The 16,210-nt window shown below is 44.7% G+C and overlaps 1 protein-coding gene and 1 pseudogene across 1 annotated transcript; both read left to right on the forward strand.

Moving 5' to 3' along the window:
* Positions 1–11,557: 11,557 nt before the first annotated feature.
* LOC110286981 (histone H2A-like 1) lies at positions 11,558–12,172 on the forward strand. The gene has a single exon (XM_021153673.2). It carries the CDS (start codon positions 11,725–11,727, stop codon positions 12,052–12,054), a length of 330 nt encoding a protein of 109 aa, XP_021009332.1. The 5' UTR covers positions 11,558–11,724; the 3' UTR covers positions 12,055–12,172.
* Positions 12,173–14,870: 2,698 nt separating this feature from the next.
* Positions 14,871–15,245, forward strand: LOC110287489 (annotated as a pseudogene).
* The last annotated feature ends 965 nt before the right edge of the window (positions 15,246–16,210 follow it).

Genomic DNA, 16,210 nt, shown 5'->3' on the forward strand with positions numbered 1-16,210 from the left:
AGAGAGAGAGAGAGAGATGGTGGCAGCCTCCTCTGCAGTCTGCCAAGAGAGCCATCAAGCTGTCCTGTGGTCCTAAGTTACACCAAAGCCCAAGTCCCATGGCTGCCTTGGTATTGATGGTGTCCTTGTGGCTAGGGCCATTTCCTGTATTCGATTGAGATCTAGCAATAGAGCACACCCAAAGGACTATACTTTGTGCTTCCTTTGCCTCTGTCCAAATACGCAAGTGTCCTTATTACAGCCACACATGCAGCCACTGTCTCCGGCTCATTCTCAGATGTCCTTGGGGTACAGGAATCAGATATAGCTGAGAGACTTTGTCAAAAGCCAAGAAGATAACTATGTCTGTGCCCTTTCTCAGCTCTGCCTTTAAATTGAGGAAGGCTAATACTCCCCTGAATCCTTTAGGGCTATAAGCTATGCTTCTGTGTCCTTCTTCCTTCTCCTCCTCCTGTTTCTTTCTCTCCTCCCCCTCCTCCCAATTGTCCTCCCTCCTTCCTTCCCACCTCTACTCTCCCCTAATGCCTCTGAGAAGCTTTGACAAACAAGAACCAAGGTCAGGAAAATGCTACTGGTTAGAGTAAGAATTCAGCTGTCCATGCTCCCCCACCCACCCACCCACCCCCACCTTCCCCACACCCTGCCAGCCGCCAGGTGTCTAGATTGCAATGTAGACAGGAGATGGATGCTGGTTTTTGTCTGTTCACTTGAGCGAGGCCCCATCACCATCTATGTGTGAGGGGATGAACAGGAACACCTGTCAAATTCCATGCAGAGGGCAGAGTGTGAAGAGCGTGCCCTCTAGATCCCAGTGGGTCTGCTTTTACTGCCCAAGAGCCCTGGGAGGTAACAACTGGAGCTGCCTGGCTACACGCACACTGGAGCTTTACCTTGCTCTCCTTGAGTGTCTGCTGCGCAGAACTACGGGAATTCAGAGGCCACATGCACAGGCTGCTGTTTCCAGCTGCTCGGGAGCCTGAGGACTGTGCTGGCTCAGCCTGCTGGCTAGCAAACCTCTGAAACCCTCCTGTCTTTATCTCCCTAGAGTTGTGATTGCAGGCATATGCTGCCACGCCCAGCTTTTTAGGCGAGTTCTGGGAAATCTGAACTCGATTCGCTGCAAGCACTTTACCCACCGAGCTGTCTCATGTCCCCAGCCCCTGAGTGTACTCTCACAAAAGAGGTCAGGCAAGGACTCTGCTCTAGAGAGATTTGTGGCTTGGTGCCAGAATCCTGAACAATTTAAGTGGGCGAAGGAAACAGCTCTCAAACCAGTGTCAGACAGAAGAATGGTGCCTGCTCTGGTCTGACACAGTTGGTCCTCACCAAAGCTCATGCTGAAGCTTGGTACCTAACAGAGAAGCGTCAGGCAGATAGTGGGATTCAAATCATACTCCTTAGACTCGGGAAGATTCTCCAACCATGATTTTGTCCTCATAACAGCACAGAGCTATAAAGTGAAGCAGCTCCTTTATCTCCTTTCTTTTCTTCCTTTGTTGTACACATGCTTCTCCCATATATACTCACTTTCCCTCTCATGAAATTATGTAGCAAGAAGATCCTGATGCTATGTATCCTCCATTACCCAGAGCCTACTCAAATCCTTCTTCCCTTTATAAATTACCCGGACTCTGGTAGTTTGTTGCAGTAACAGAAAACAAACAAAAACCCTGCAAAAAAGCCTAACTTGCTTACCACTGGTTTGAAGTGACTCTGACTCATGCTCTCCAGTGCCTCTCACAGGACTCTGCAGCACTAGCTGCAGTGGTCCACAGTAGTCAGGGACTTTCCAGGCACCTCTTAGCTGGCCCTGCAGTGAGAGATCTGCATTTGAGAGGCAGAAAAGAACTCCGAAATCAAGAGCTATTCATCTCAGGAGGAAATGAAAACGTCCTGCATTTAAAAGATTTGTACAAGTCCTCCAATCAGTTCAGCAGAGCTTGGATTAGATCTCTCCATTACAAAAGACCTCAAAACAAAGCAGCACTCTGACTATTTCCTGAGCCCCCAGCCAAGCTCGCCTTTTGAATGCCTCATTTCCTTCCCACAGCCATCCTGGGAAGATGGTTCTTTGGGCCTCTCCTCCAGTGAGGAGCTCAGAAATCCATCCTGCAGCCTGAGAATTTATTCAAGGTCACACAGTCTGTGAGATCCAAACCTGAGTTTGTCCATATCTAAGCTCATATCTCAGCACAAGGAAAGATGAGTTTCTTGAATGCCAAGATTACTAGCACCATGGGATGGTGCTGATCCATAGGTAGGACTGCTGGAAATTCTAAGAGAGGGACAATGTTTATATTACTTTCTAGGGAACTTGGTTCTAGTCTTCTTACTACACAACAGCCAAGAGACCAGTATAAAAGCTTTGAGGTCAGTATAAGAAAGAGGATGGAGAAGAGGATGAAAGAGGAGGAGAAGAGGGAGGGGGAAGAGGAGAAGGAAGAGGGAAAGAGGCAGCAGCAGAAGAATGGAAAGCAAAAAGCTAAGAGAAATTGAGTAAATAATCCACTGAATAGATTTAAAAGCGCTCTGAATTTTGCAGCCTGTCATGGCAGAAACACAGGCTCCACTTCTCATGCTATGAGGTGGTCTTCATGGGAATTTCCTCCCAAACCAGGCAACTGAGTTGCAGGGTGTGAGAATGGTTTTCACAAGGGAGCCTCTCCCCCTCCTAAATACATGTTCTTTTACTGTACTGGTAAAGAATTCTCCAAGTGAGGAACTGCCAAAGAAACAATTACAAGGTCTAAAGCAGACTGTCAGGGCCTGTGGGGGCAAGAAAGGCGGGCATGGTGAGTTGCCCTGGGGTCAAGGTTTCAGTACAGTACAACAGTACAAAGGAGAGATCCAAGGAGAAAGGGGAGCTTTAAGCAACAGCAAGAGAAGAAAATTAAATAGAAGTATGTGGAGATTGGAGAGAGGACGAGAGAGAGAGAGAGAGAGAGAGAGAGAGAGAGAGAGAGAGAGAGAGAGAGAGAGAATGAATGAGCAAGCTGCCTGGGTCCTAGAGAGAAGACTTAATGGACTTGGCCAACCCCACAGGGAGCTCTGGAACTAGAATATTCTTTTGGAATTGGGTGGAAATGGTGAAGCTTTTTAAATCCTCCATGAATCACTTCCTGTATACGAAAAGCACCAGGAAGAACTGATGGAGTATCTTCTTCTAAGGCTACTATGGTGTTCCCAGCAGTCTTGAAGGCAAGTCAGAGTGCTTTGTCAGTATGTCTATCAAAATGCATCTGTGTGAACATATCTGTGTCTGAGCATGCGTATTTGGCAAGTATGTGAATTATGGCAACTGTTCTCACAATTGGAATTGGGCTCCATTGCTGAGTTGTCACACAAACCAGTGAAGTCCATCTTTTTACTGCCTCTGCCAGCGCAAGGAGGATATATACCTCAGAGAAACTGTGAGCACCAGGTCTGCCCACAGAGACACTGAGAGGTGGAGTGCAGAGCCACTCACCAGTAGCTGGCAGGTCAGGAGCCTGAGAGGCAGACTGAGACCAGCTTGGAGAAGCAAAGGGCAGGAACAGTGACATAGGAAGAGATCTTGGAGTGATGGCTAGTGATTATTGTCAGCAGGACAGAATCTGGAGTCGCTAGGGAGATGGGCCTCTGAGGGATTATCTTGATTATGTTAATTGATGTGTAAAAACCCATCTTAATTATGGGCTGGACCATTCCCCAAGCAGGAACAAATGGACTGTATAAGGTGGGAAAGAGCTTCACATACTCCTCCTGTCTATCTACTTTTTTAATAGACTTTTATTAGATATTTTCTTTATTTACATTTCAAATGTTATCCCCTTTCCTAGTTTCCTCTCCGAAAATCCTTTATTGCCTCCCCCTTCCCCATGCTCCCCAACCCACCCACTCCTGCTTCGTGGCCCTGGCATTCCCCTATACTGGGGCATAGAACCTTCACAAGACCAAGGGTCTCTCCTCCCATTGATGACTGACTAGGCCATCCTCTACTACATATATACCCAGAAGATGCTCCAACTTATAATAAAGATACATGCTCCACTATGTTCATAGCAGCTTTATTTATAATAGCCAGAAGCTGGAAAGAACCCAGATGTCCCTCAACAGAGGAATGGATACAGAAAATGTGGTACATTTACACAATGGAGTACTACTCAGCTATTAAAAAGAATGAATTTATGAATTTTTTAGACAAATGGATGCATCTGGAGGCTATTATCCTGAGTGAGGTAACCCAATCACAAAAGAACACACATAATATGCACTCACTGATGAGTGGACATTAGCCCTGAAGCTCAGAATACCCAAGATACAATTTGCAAAACACATGAAGCTCAAGAATAAGGAAGACCAAAATATGGACACTTCATTCCTTCCTAGAAGGGGGAACAAAATACCCATGGAAAGAGTTACAGAGACAAAGTGTGGAGCATAGACTGAAGGAATGACCATCCAGAGACTGCCCCACCTGGGGATCCATCCCATAAACAACCACCAAACCCAGACACTATTGCAGATGCCAACAAGAGCTTGCTGACAGGAGACTGATATAGCTGTCTCCCGAGAGGCTGACATATACAGAAGTGGATGCTCACAATCATCCATTGGATGGAGCACATGGTCCCCAATGAAGTAGCTAGAGAAAGTACACAAGGTGCTGAAGAGGATTGCAACCCCATAGGAGGAACAACAATATGAACTAACCAGTACCCCTAGAGTTCCCTGGGACTAAACCACCAACCAAAGATAGCACATGGTGGGACTCGTGTCTATCTGATTTTTTTTACTGTAGATTTGATGTAACCAGCCTGGAGAACGCTTTTCCACTCCACTGAGACTTCCCTGCCCTGAGGAGAGCTGTGTGAACCTCTTCCTTAATCTCTTGCTTTTGTCTAGGTGTTTTGACACAGCAGCAGGAACAAACAAACAAAATAACAAGAAAATACTAAAACACATGACTAGAGACTGAAACTCTGAGATGAAATGAAATGGAAGAGGGGGATGATTGACACTGAGCAAAATATGAATCAGACAACCAACAAGCCAACCACACACACACACACACACTTTTTCACACACACACACACACACACTGAGGCACAGAGACAAACAGAAGAAGCAAAAAGAGGTAAAGGCAGGTGGAAAGAGACTGAACAAATATAAACATAAGCAAAGAGATACAGAGCAGAAGGGTAGGTAGATAGGAAAGAGTAATGAAAAAGAAGATGACAGAGAAAGACCAAGAGGGGATGTAAAGGGTCGTCGAGGAGGGAGACTGAAGGAGAAAAGGAAGAACTTGGGAGGGCTAGGCACTGCTAGGAGTTCATTAATGTGAAGGAAACAGACTATCCCTCAGAACCCCTTGGCCCAATGAAAACATTTCTTTAGAAATTTCATGTTTGTTTGTTTGTTTGTTGTCATCAAATCCTAGTGACTGTACTAAGTTATTTCTGACAAGAATGGCAGACATAAGCTTCCATCCAGGTCTCTAGAGCAAAGAGGAAAACAGGTGGGTTGAGGGAGGCTTCTGTGACCTCTTGGAAGTCATGGTGATCAGGCCTGTGTTCCATCTCTGCCACAGACTCCTGGAGCTTCTTCCCACACAGTTCTCCTACACACACTTCTCCAGCCCCAGACTTCCCAGAACACTCACCTGAACATACAAACTACTCATGTAACAACTGTCTGAGATGCAGAGCATTCCAATGCCAGTGAGGTGTGAGGCCAGCCTGACAAGACTCCTCACAGTGGTCTGCCATAAAGGAAAATCACTGTTTCTGCAGATAGACTACAAGATGACAAGGAATGGAGCAGAGAAAGGAAATGAAGACGGACCCCCAGTAAGCCTGACCAGATAATAGGAAGTGAGCAAGATATACTCATAAAGCAGACAAAACACTGAAGTCCAGGAAAAGGCTTTAAGATACCGGGAGTGAGGGAGAAGCGCATGCACAGAGTTACCATCTGAAAATGCAGTGTAGTTGTGAGGATAACATGCTATGACCCTTAGGGAAGTAAGGAAAATAGCTCTGCTATTCTATGCAACTATAGTGAGCTAGACCAAGCCAGACCCAGCAGCTGGGAATGAATTAGGTGGTGTGTGTGTCCAGGGCATACTTGTCTTCTTCCTGAGAGATGCTTTCTGATGACTCAGTGAAGTCTAAAGCTACATAGAAGAGGAATTCAAGACAGGGGCCTGCTGCTCTGTCAACTACATCACTGAGGTTGTGGGTGGTCAAAGATGGGGAAGGAATGGCATTCATTCCACAAGGATCCAAGCCTGTTCTTTCTGTGCAAAGTTCCAAATGTGCTCACCGTGTATTAGCCTCTTGCCCTACTTCTGACCCCACTTACCAACACGTTTTGTCTGTGTCCAGTGTAGCCCTAGTTCCATTGGCCACCATGGGGATCAGGCCTGTGTTCCTTCCCTGCAGCAGACTCCTGGAGCCTCCTCACACCTAGTTTTCCCAAGCACATTTGGAGAACACAACAGATGAGTACCTCTGCCCAGCTCTGCCTGCAAACGCAGCACACACTCTGGAGAAGTCACGTGTACTACTTAATGTTTGTTAAAACTGACATATCCAAAACCGAGGATCCACGATTTACATAGGCCTATGGGCCACTTGAGCATCTTGTTAAAATTCAGGCATAAAAAAATCAAAAACCAAAAAACAAAACAAAACAAAAAATCCTCTGGGAAAGGCAAAGGATTCAAAACCTCAGACTTGTTCCTGAGTGATGCAGATCCGACTGGTCCATGGACCACATTGAATAGCAAAGGGCTTATCTACTACAATATACCTGGACCTATTCCTACACACCTATCTCTTTACTGTTACAAATGCAGGGACCACATACAAGGGCTGCCACATACAGCAGGCAAGAATAGTGGACTTAGCGTTTGTGTCAAGAAAGCAACATGTTATAACGGAGAGAAGTGCCTTTGGATCTAAACCATCCTAATCTCTTGTTCTCCTTCTACCATGTACAAACAATTTGGTCTTATTTAAATTCACTTGAGTGTCTGGCTCCCAGATGCCTAATTTGTAAAATGGACACATTAGACATTGCAGGGTCGTGGGAGAGAATGCAAAGGAAGGAAGTTACAGGTGAGTCTGGCTAAGCCTGTGACTCTTATTTTGACCCCTGCTACCTTCACCTTCTTTAAATGCCAGTACATAATATCTGAATCATGTGCTTAGCAATCAATCCTATCCTGATGACACATGCCACCTGTAGACTCTATGTAAAATTTTATGTGTCCTGGTGATCGTTACTGGATTATAAGTTTGTTGTCAAATTTTTTTGATATAGTCATTTTGAATTTAACTATTGCCCACTAAGGACAAATTTCATGAACAAGTGAATGGATAGATGGACGAATTAATGAGCTGGGTGGATGATTTTGTGTTGGAGAGTTGAATGGACAAATGGATATATGAGCAGAAGAATGAGTAGGTTGGTGGGTAGATAGATGGGTTTATGAATTTATGGATCCAAGCACGGAAGGGGAAGCATAACATAGGAATGTGTTGATCCTACTCTAACTGTCCTGTGAAGCATGCTTCTTGGTAAATTTGTAGCACTTGGCTCAATCTTTCTTAAGCCATTAGTCCCCTCAAGTCAAGGTGAGAGCTACAAGCCAAGCTGTTGGTAAGTTGCCTGGTGGTCAGAGAGGACATTAGTTATGGAAGTCTCAGCCAAGAATGACACCTCTACTAAGTCATGTGAAAGAATCATATATCAAACTGTGGTTTTCCCATCCTGGCAGGAATGAGAGAGTCCCAGCTCCTACCACATTGCTTTGGATATGGAACAAGAACTATGAGATTGCCACTGCACAGGCGAGGCTAGTGTCTGTTTATAAAGAAGAGTTTCTAGCTAATTACTGGCTGTTGAAAAAATGACCCACCCACCAGGAGAATTGTTGCTTGTATCCCATGAGTGCTCTGGGACCAAGCTTTTTCTCCCATAACAGACCTGGTTCCAAGGACCAGGCCTACTATTAAATCTGTCCTTACTAGAGAAATCAATCAATCCATTTCAGCAGAAAAAAAAAAAAGCTTCCTATTCAGATGTGAGTTCAATGAACAGCTAACTGGATATACCAAGGAGGGTGAATTTGTTCCTGGAGCCTTAGGGGAATGATACTCCTGCTCACTGGAAAAACATGTGTCTTTGGGATGAGGATTCAAGATGACATTTACCAGCCTGTTGCACTCACTTTCCAGCTTTTTGGTTTTTATTACTAATTGTTACAGCATCACATTTTCTCTCTTTGATTTTGGGCAATTCCCTTGACTTTATGAGAGAGTCCAGACTTTGATCCGGCAGCCCTGGAGAACAATTGGTCTTGGGGGTCTCATCTTTCTTCTCAATGCTTTAAGCTAGCTTCTTCCTGGTTTCTATCCAAGGAAGGATCGTCAGCTTTCCCAGCTCTTAAATGAGGGGGCCTGTCAAGATGATAGCCTCCTTCCAGCTCTGTGGGTCCATACATTAAGAGGCTTCTGTTTTCAATGCAGATATCCATCAAGTGTCTCCTCCACATATTGAGGCTGAAGCATGAGAAAGATATCACTGAGTAGGCATGAGAATGTGAGAATTTGAAAAAGAAGGATAAAGCCACTAGGTTTAAAAGTCATAGAACATTCAAATAACAACAAAGTTTGGAGGTCTCCAGAGCTACTCAACTCCTTCATGCTATAAACAAAGAAACTACAAGGAACGAATGTGCTCTTGCCTTTTGTTCCTCCTTGAATAAAATAGGTGATTAGACAGATATTGCAAAAATACCATTCATATTAAAAAGTTGTGTAGTGGTTGCACTTAAAGAAATTCATGTTTGGTATCTCATCCTGGGTTACCATGTGTGATAAACTTTTCCATATCCTCCTTGCCCAATGAGCTACATACACCTCATAGCATTTACTTCTTTAAGGACCAACTTTTATACTGGCTGTGTGATGGCTTTAGTAGATGTAACACTCGCAATTGTGACACAAGCAGAAACCTACTCATAGTTTTCCCATCGATCTGTCACTACTTCTCCTCTTATACACTGACTACTGGACATTCCCTCTCAGAGCCTAGTTACCATACTGGAAGAAGACCAAGACATCTGAAAGAGGATCAGGGCTCTCAACCATAGCCCCAGCTGAGCTCCTAGTAGAAGGGCAGCACCAGATTGCTAGCACATGGGGGCACCATCTTGGGAGTGACTCCTCCCTACAAACTGCCCTGATGAATCTTCCCAGAAAATGCAGACAAGCCTTTTGCATCAAATATAGCTAAAAGTGCATAATCACCAGCAAATAAATGTCTGCTGTTTTTTTGAAGCCACAAACATTTAAGGTGGATAGACACACAGCAATAGATAACTGGTACACCACAGCCACACTCAAAGGAATGTTTTCTACTTGAGCTTGACAGTATTCCTAATGGAGTTCTCTATACTCTCTCATGGCATTTCTTCTCTGGGTTCAACTGAGTGCTTCAATCCTGTTGTTTTGGGGACTAGCACCTAAACAGCTTCCAAATTCCACCTCTGCCATAATAATAGACAGTTTGGTTCTCTGTGCATGTGTCTTTGTGAACATAAGTTTATTTTCTTTCCCTAAATAAATCCCTTTTTGCATAGATAAATAAGGGCTGATGAGCTAGAAAGTGCTGATTTTGGAATAGGCCCTATAGTTTGCTTGCTTATCAGGTGCTATGGGCTTTGAATGCATCAAGGTCCCAAACCTAAAGGTTAATGTTTTGACACGGAAAATCCATCAGTCAGAGGGTGAGGACGAGGGGACAGTTTGCATTAATTATGTCTGACTCTTAATTTGAATCAATGAAAATGCCAGAATGACAGAGGTGTTTGGACTGAATTATAATTAGCAAGACTGATACGGGGCTGAACAAAGAGGCATAGGGAGGACGACAACTGTGTCTGACAGTAGGGAAGAGGCTGGCAAGGCAGAGCTGCAGTCAGAGAGGCAAGCAAGGTAAAGAGCCTTGGCCAGAGTGAGAGGCAGCTGAGAGGGAAAGGCTCCAAAGGCCAGGCAAGGCAGGGAATAGAGCTTGGAGGGACATGGTCTCTCAAGAAGTCTTAGAATGGCAGAGCTATCTAATCTAGAAATGGTTGGGAAACGGACCAAGGTGTGGATGCTGTCTCATGTCAGGACTTGTCTCATTTCTGGGACAAATGTGTTCCTTGGATTGTTTTATATCATCAGCCTCAGTGAACCAATTTCCTCTGCAGAAAGATGAAGTAAATCTCAGAGACTGGAGGGGCTTTGGCCAAAGTCACACACTCGCTGAGAGGCCGAGGTCATGGGATATATATGTCTTCTATCCCTATCTCACCCCAAATTTGACATTGACCCAGGTCCCAGTATTTGAAATATACATACACATTAATTTTCCTGATATATTTCAACCCTTTAGTGGGGGCAGGATATGGTAGAGAAAAAGACAGAATGGGTTGAGAGCTGAATGGTGGTCACATGACTAGACTACGACTTAACAATAGGTGCAAGGGGTAGGCAGCTGGCCTATTGTAAGGAGTGACAAAACTAGGGGAATTTGCTCTAAATGCTTGCTTAAATTTTTACCAGAAAGTCATTTATTCAGACTAAACATTTCAGTCCTTCTATGGTCCTTTTAAATTATGATTTCACCATATATTTTTATTTGTGTCCATGTACACATTAGGGGACTGTGGGGGAATATTCTTTTTTAAAAAAATTTTATTAGATATTTTCTTCATTTACATTTCAAATGCTATACCCAAAGCCCCCTATACCATCCCACCCCCTGACCTGCTCCCTAACCCACCTATTCCTGCTTCCTACCTCTGGCATTCTCCTGTACTGGGGCATATGATATTTGCAATATCAAGGGCCTCTCCTCCCATTGATAGCCGACTAGGCCATCCTCTGCTACATATGCAACTAGAGACACAGCTCTGAGGAGTACTGGTTAGTTCATGTTGTTGTTCCTCCTATAGGGTCCCAGACCCCTTTAGCTCCTTGGGTACTTACTTTCTCTAGCTCCTTCATTAGGGGCCCTGTGATCCATCCAATAGATGACTGTGAGCATCCACTTCTGTATTTGCCAGGCCCCGGCATAGTCTCACAAGAGAGAGCTATATCAGGGTCCTGTCAGCAAAATCTAGAAAAATTTCATCATATCAAGAAGAAACCATGAACATGTAGGTCTTTTCAGATTGTAAAAATCTAAGAGAAAGAGTTCCCATAAGAGGAGGATATAACCAGGTGGACTTGGTGACCTGCCTACAATTCCAAATGTGGGAGGCTAAGACAGAATCTCCAGAGCAAGGTGGCTAGTAAGACTATATTGGTGAGCTCTGGCTTGGATTGAGAGATCTCATCTTAGTAAATAAGTTAGAAGACTGATCAAGGGTGAGTCTAGATCTCAACTTCAGGCCTTTATGTGTGTGGCCACANAGGACACAGGAGCACATGCANACATTCACTCACANANTNNCACACACATGAAAATGAGAAAAGATAAAANNGACATATTCAGTAAGGTGAGCTGTTTCCTAATATGGGCATTTCTGCACTGAACACCAGAGTTCAGTGGCTACCAGTGATATCATAAAGTATGTTGTAACAAAGCCCTCTCAAGGATAACTTCATAGGTGGGTGAGAAGGTTGGTTATTTGGAGAGCCTCGGGCCAACAGAGAGGGCCAGCTGAGCCAAAACCTCCACGCAAACATCATGGCCAGGAAAATGCAAAGGCGAAGAAGACAGAAAAGAACCTGCTCCCAGAGAGGTGAGCTTACTGTTAGCCTTGTAGATCGTTTCCTACGAGAGGAAAATCATTCCAGACGCCTGAGCTCTTCTGCACTTGTACTCCTCAAGAGTGTGCTCGAGTACGTAACATCGAACATCCTTGAACTGGCTGGTGAGGTGGCCCACAGCACTGGCAGGAAGTGCATAGCTCCAGAGGATGTACATCTGGTGGTACAGAGCAACGAACAGCTCCACCAACTCTTCAAACCAGGTGGCACATCAGTGAATGAGCCACCAGAACCTGATGACAACTGATGATGCCTGGGTCTCAAGAGTCTGGAGGTTCACCACACCTTCGGCCTCCCCCTGCCCCAGGGTCCTTCTAGCTGGGGGAGCAAATCACATATGCTAATAAAGCATTGAGATTGAACCCCATTGATCCTGGCTCCTTTTGTTTCTTCATTTTGAGCTAGAGGTTGCTATGAACCACCCGGGAGGGTGATGGTGGGTTTGAAGCTGTCGTTAATGTGGGGAACTTGATTTCCAGAGGAAATTTCTAATAGGGACCATGTAGGCAGTCGTCTTGGTGGGAGGAGGTGGTGATGTGTAAGCACTTTTTGGCCCAGTGGCAGTGGGAGGATTTGGCTAAGGTAGAGGGCAGAGAAGCTGTCCTGGTAGTCTGTGAGCCCACATGGCCTTGGAAGGCCAGGAATTTGGCTTCAGCCTCCCAGGCACATTGGATTCCCAATGAGATGCTGCTAACTGGAGATGGGTGGATTGAAGACATGGACTGTGGTAGGAAAGTCTTCCTTGGAGGTTAGGTCTCAGGTTAGAAGATGATGACTGTGGGGTGGGGGAGACCATGTNTGGCATAATGTTGGCGTGAGGTTCAAGGGTCAGGAGNCTTCCCTNAGCACTGAGCAATGATGGTGAAACCAGAAGAGAAAAGCTGGAAGAAGACCCCATGGGAAGACCAGCAGGCTCGACTAACTAGAACCCCGAGATCTCTCAGATACTGAACCACCAACCAGACAGCATACACTAGCTGGTCCCAGGCCCCAAACACATAGAGCAGAGGACTGCCTGNTCTGGACTCAGTGAGAGAAGATGCACCTAACCCTTGAGAGACTTGGAGCCCCAGGGAGTAGGGAGATCTAGTGTAGTAGGGACATCTACTTGGAGATAGGAGAGGAAGTATGGGATGAGGAACAGTCAGAGGGCAGTCCTAAAGGGGGATAACGACTGGACTGTAAAAAAAAAAAAAGATTAAAAAATAATAAAAATATACAAAATAGAAACTATAGGTGGTTTTCCTTTTTAATTTTTAGAATGTCTGCCTCATTACAAAAGGATTTATACAAGAATTAGTAGGTATATAGTGCTATGAGGCTGTGTAGATATATGCTTCTATAGTCTTTTCTTTTTTTCTTTCCTCCTCTTTCTCCTCCTCTTCCTTCTCCTCTACTTCCTCTTCTTAGGTTTTGAAACAGGGTCTCTCTACAGAGTCCTGGCTGTCCTGACTCACTCCATAGACCAGGCTGACCTTGAACTCACAGAGATCTGACCACCTCTGTCTTTGAGTGCTAGAATGCGCCCTCTGTCTTAGGCACACTGGTCATCTAAATAACAGTAGTGGAGAAATGCTACTGTCTAACTGCCTTGTAATTCAAGCAAGTCTAAATAGTTACATAGTATTAACTAACTTATTTATGAACATCTTCAGCGCTGTTCTCAGAAGGGAGCTCTGGGTTTTCAGTGATAGGATATGTCATAAAACAGTGCAGGACCTGTCATCAGAGGCTGAACCTAGGTTTTAGAGAGTTTTCATGTATTATGTATAAACACGACCCCTAATGTTTCACAGAACATATATGGGATAACTGACACTCAGGAGCTGCTCCAACTTAGCACTGGGGCCCCTGCCTCTAAATGTCCACATTTGGAGTGTTCACTTTTCATCAGCTCCTAGGCTTCTGCCGCTGCTGGCCTTTTAGACAGAACTTCTCAGAGGCTGTCCAGTCAGCTTTCATAACAGAATCAGAAGAGTTTAGTTTCAGGTCCTAGGGTACCACTTTCTTTTCATGTGATCTTGACCACTTTTGTTTCCTCTGAACAGTGGCATCTTTCTCCTTCCCTGCACACACATGCTCAGGCTACTTTTCTTTCTTGTTTTAAGGCATATTTATTAGATATTTTCTTCATTTACATTTCAAATGCTATCCCCAAAGTCTCCTATATCCTCCCCACCCACCTTGCTCCCTAACCCACACACTCCTGCTTCCTGGCCCTGGCATTCCCCTGTACTGGGCATATGATCTTTGCAATACCAAGGGCCTCTCCTCCCATTGATGGCCTACTCTGCTATATATGCAACTAGAGACACAGTTCTGGGGGGAGGTACTGGTTAGATCATATTATTGTTCCTCCTGTAGGGTCACAGACCCCTTTAGCTCCTTGGGTACTTACTTTCTCTAGCTCCTTCATTGGGTGCCCTGTGTTCCATCCAAGAGATGACTGTGAGCATCCACTTCTGTATTTGCCAGGCACTGGCATAGCCTCACAAGAGAGAACTATATCAGGATCCTGTCAGCAAAATCTAGAAACATTTCATCATGTCAAGAAGAAACCATGAACATGTAGGTCTTGTCAGATTGTAAAAATCAAAGAGAAAGAGTTCCCATAAGAGGAGGATATAACCAGGTGGGCTTTGGTGGCCTGCCTACAATTCCAGTTGTGGGAGGCTAAGACAGAATCTCCAGAGCAAGGTGGCTAGTAAGACTATATTGGTGAGCTCTGGCTTGGATTGAGAGATCTCATCTTAGTAAATAAGATAGAAGACTGATCAAGGGTGAGTCTAGATCTCAACTTCAGGCCTTTATGTGTGTGGCCACATAGGACACAGGAGCACATGCAGACATTCACTCACACAGTTACACACACATGAAAATGAGAAAAGATAAAAAGGACATATTCAGTAAGGTGAGCTGTTTCCTAATATGGGCATTTCTGCACTGAACACCAGAGTTCAGTGGCTACCAGTGATATGATAAAGTATGTTGTAACAAAGTCCTCTCAAGGATAACTTCATAGGTGGGTGAGAAGGTTGGTTATTTGGAGAGCCTCGAGCCAACAGAGAGGGCCAGCTGAGCCAAAACCTCCACGCAAACATCATGGCCAGGAAAATGCAAAGGCGAAGAAGACTGAACATAACCTGCTCCAAGAGAGCTGAGCTTCAATTTCCTGTTAGCCTTGTAGATCGTTTCCTTTGAGAGGGAAACTATTCCAGACACCTGAGCTCTTCTGCACTTGTATTCCTCACGGATATGCTCCAGTACTTAACATTGAACATTCTTGAACTGGCTGGTGAGGAGGCCCACAGCACTGGCAGGAAGCGCATAGCTCCAGAAGATGTACGTCTGGTGGTACAGAGCAAGGACCAGCTCTACCAACTCTTCAAACCAGGTGATACATCAGTGTTTGAGCCACCGGAACCTGATGACAACTGATGACCAAGGGCCTCATGTGTGGGAGAATATTCTTGTGGAGGCCAGAAGACACTGTGGAATACTCTGGAGCTGATTGTGAGCCACCAAATGTGCCAAGAATTGAACTAAGGTCTCTGGAAAAGCACTGTGTTCTCTTATATGCTGAGCTATCTCTCCAGCCACTCCTTTTCATATTTATTTATTTATTTATTTATTTATTTATTTATTTATTTGTATGAGAGACACAGAGAAAGACAGAGCCAGAGACAGAGAGACAGACACAGAGACAGAGACAGAATGCCATGTAGATACAGGTCAGAAGAAGGTGGTGGATCCCTTGGAACTAGAGTTACAGATGATTGTGAGCCACTGGATATCAGTGCTGTTGACTGAACCCAGATCCTTTGAAAGAGCATAAGAGCATCAAGTGTTCTTAACCAGTGATCTACTTCCTCAACTTCCTTTCTATGGGCTAATATAATATAATATGATATAACACACACACACACACACACACACACACATATATATATATATATATATATATATATATATATATATATTCCAAAAGGTATTATGAAAGTAACTCCTTTTCATCTTACTATAAATGAACATAATCAACGCATTTACTCTCACAGGCACATATAGGGCAAATCCTAATCCCAAAGCAGGGCCTGAAGCCTTGCATTTTCTAGGGGGCTAGAGACATACAATAACAACCGAGTTGATGCCCTTCATGGAGCGCTCTGTTCCAGGCCCATTTGAACCCAATTCTTCTTCTCATAGTGTTCTCTCCAGAGCGAGAAGCCCCATACCTTCCCAAAGTCACCCAGCAAGAGCGGGTGAAGAGAGAGGACAGTGCCAGATCTGCCTGCTTCTCAAGCACGAGCGCTTTCAAGAACCCTGCCTGTGGCCTCACAGCAATGCACCCGGGTAAGTGGACACAACTGAAAGCAGTGGGTCCAGGTGAAGGGATGGAACGAGGG

The sequence above is a fragment of the Mus caroli genome, chromosome X (genome assembly GCF_900094665.2).
Source record: "Mus caroli chromosome X, CAROLI_EIJ_v1.1, whole genome shotgun sequence".
Lineage (NCBI taxonomy): Eukaryota > Metazoa > Chordata > Mammalia > Rodentia > Muridae > Mus > Mus caroli.

Coding starts and splice junctions, on each gene's coding strand:
- LOC110286981 (XM_021153673.2), top strand. CDS start 11,725: ATGGCCAGGAAAATGCAAAGGCGAAGAAGACAGAAAAGAACCTGCTCC.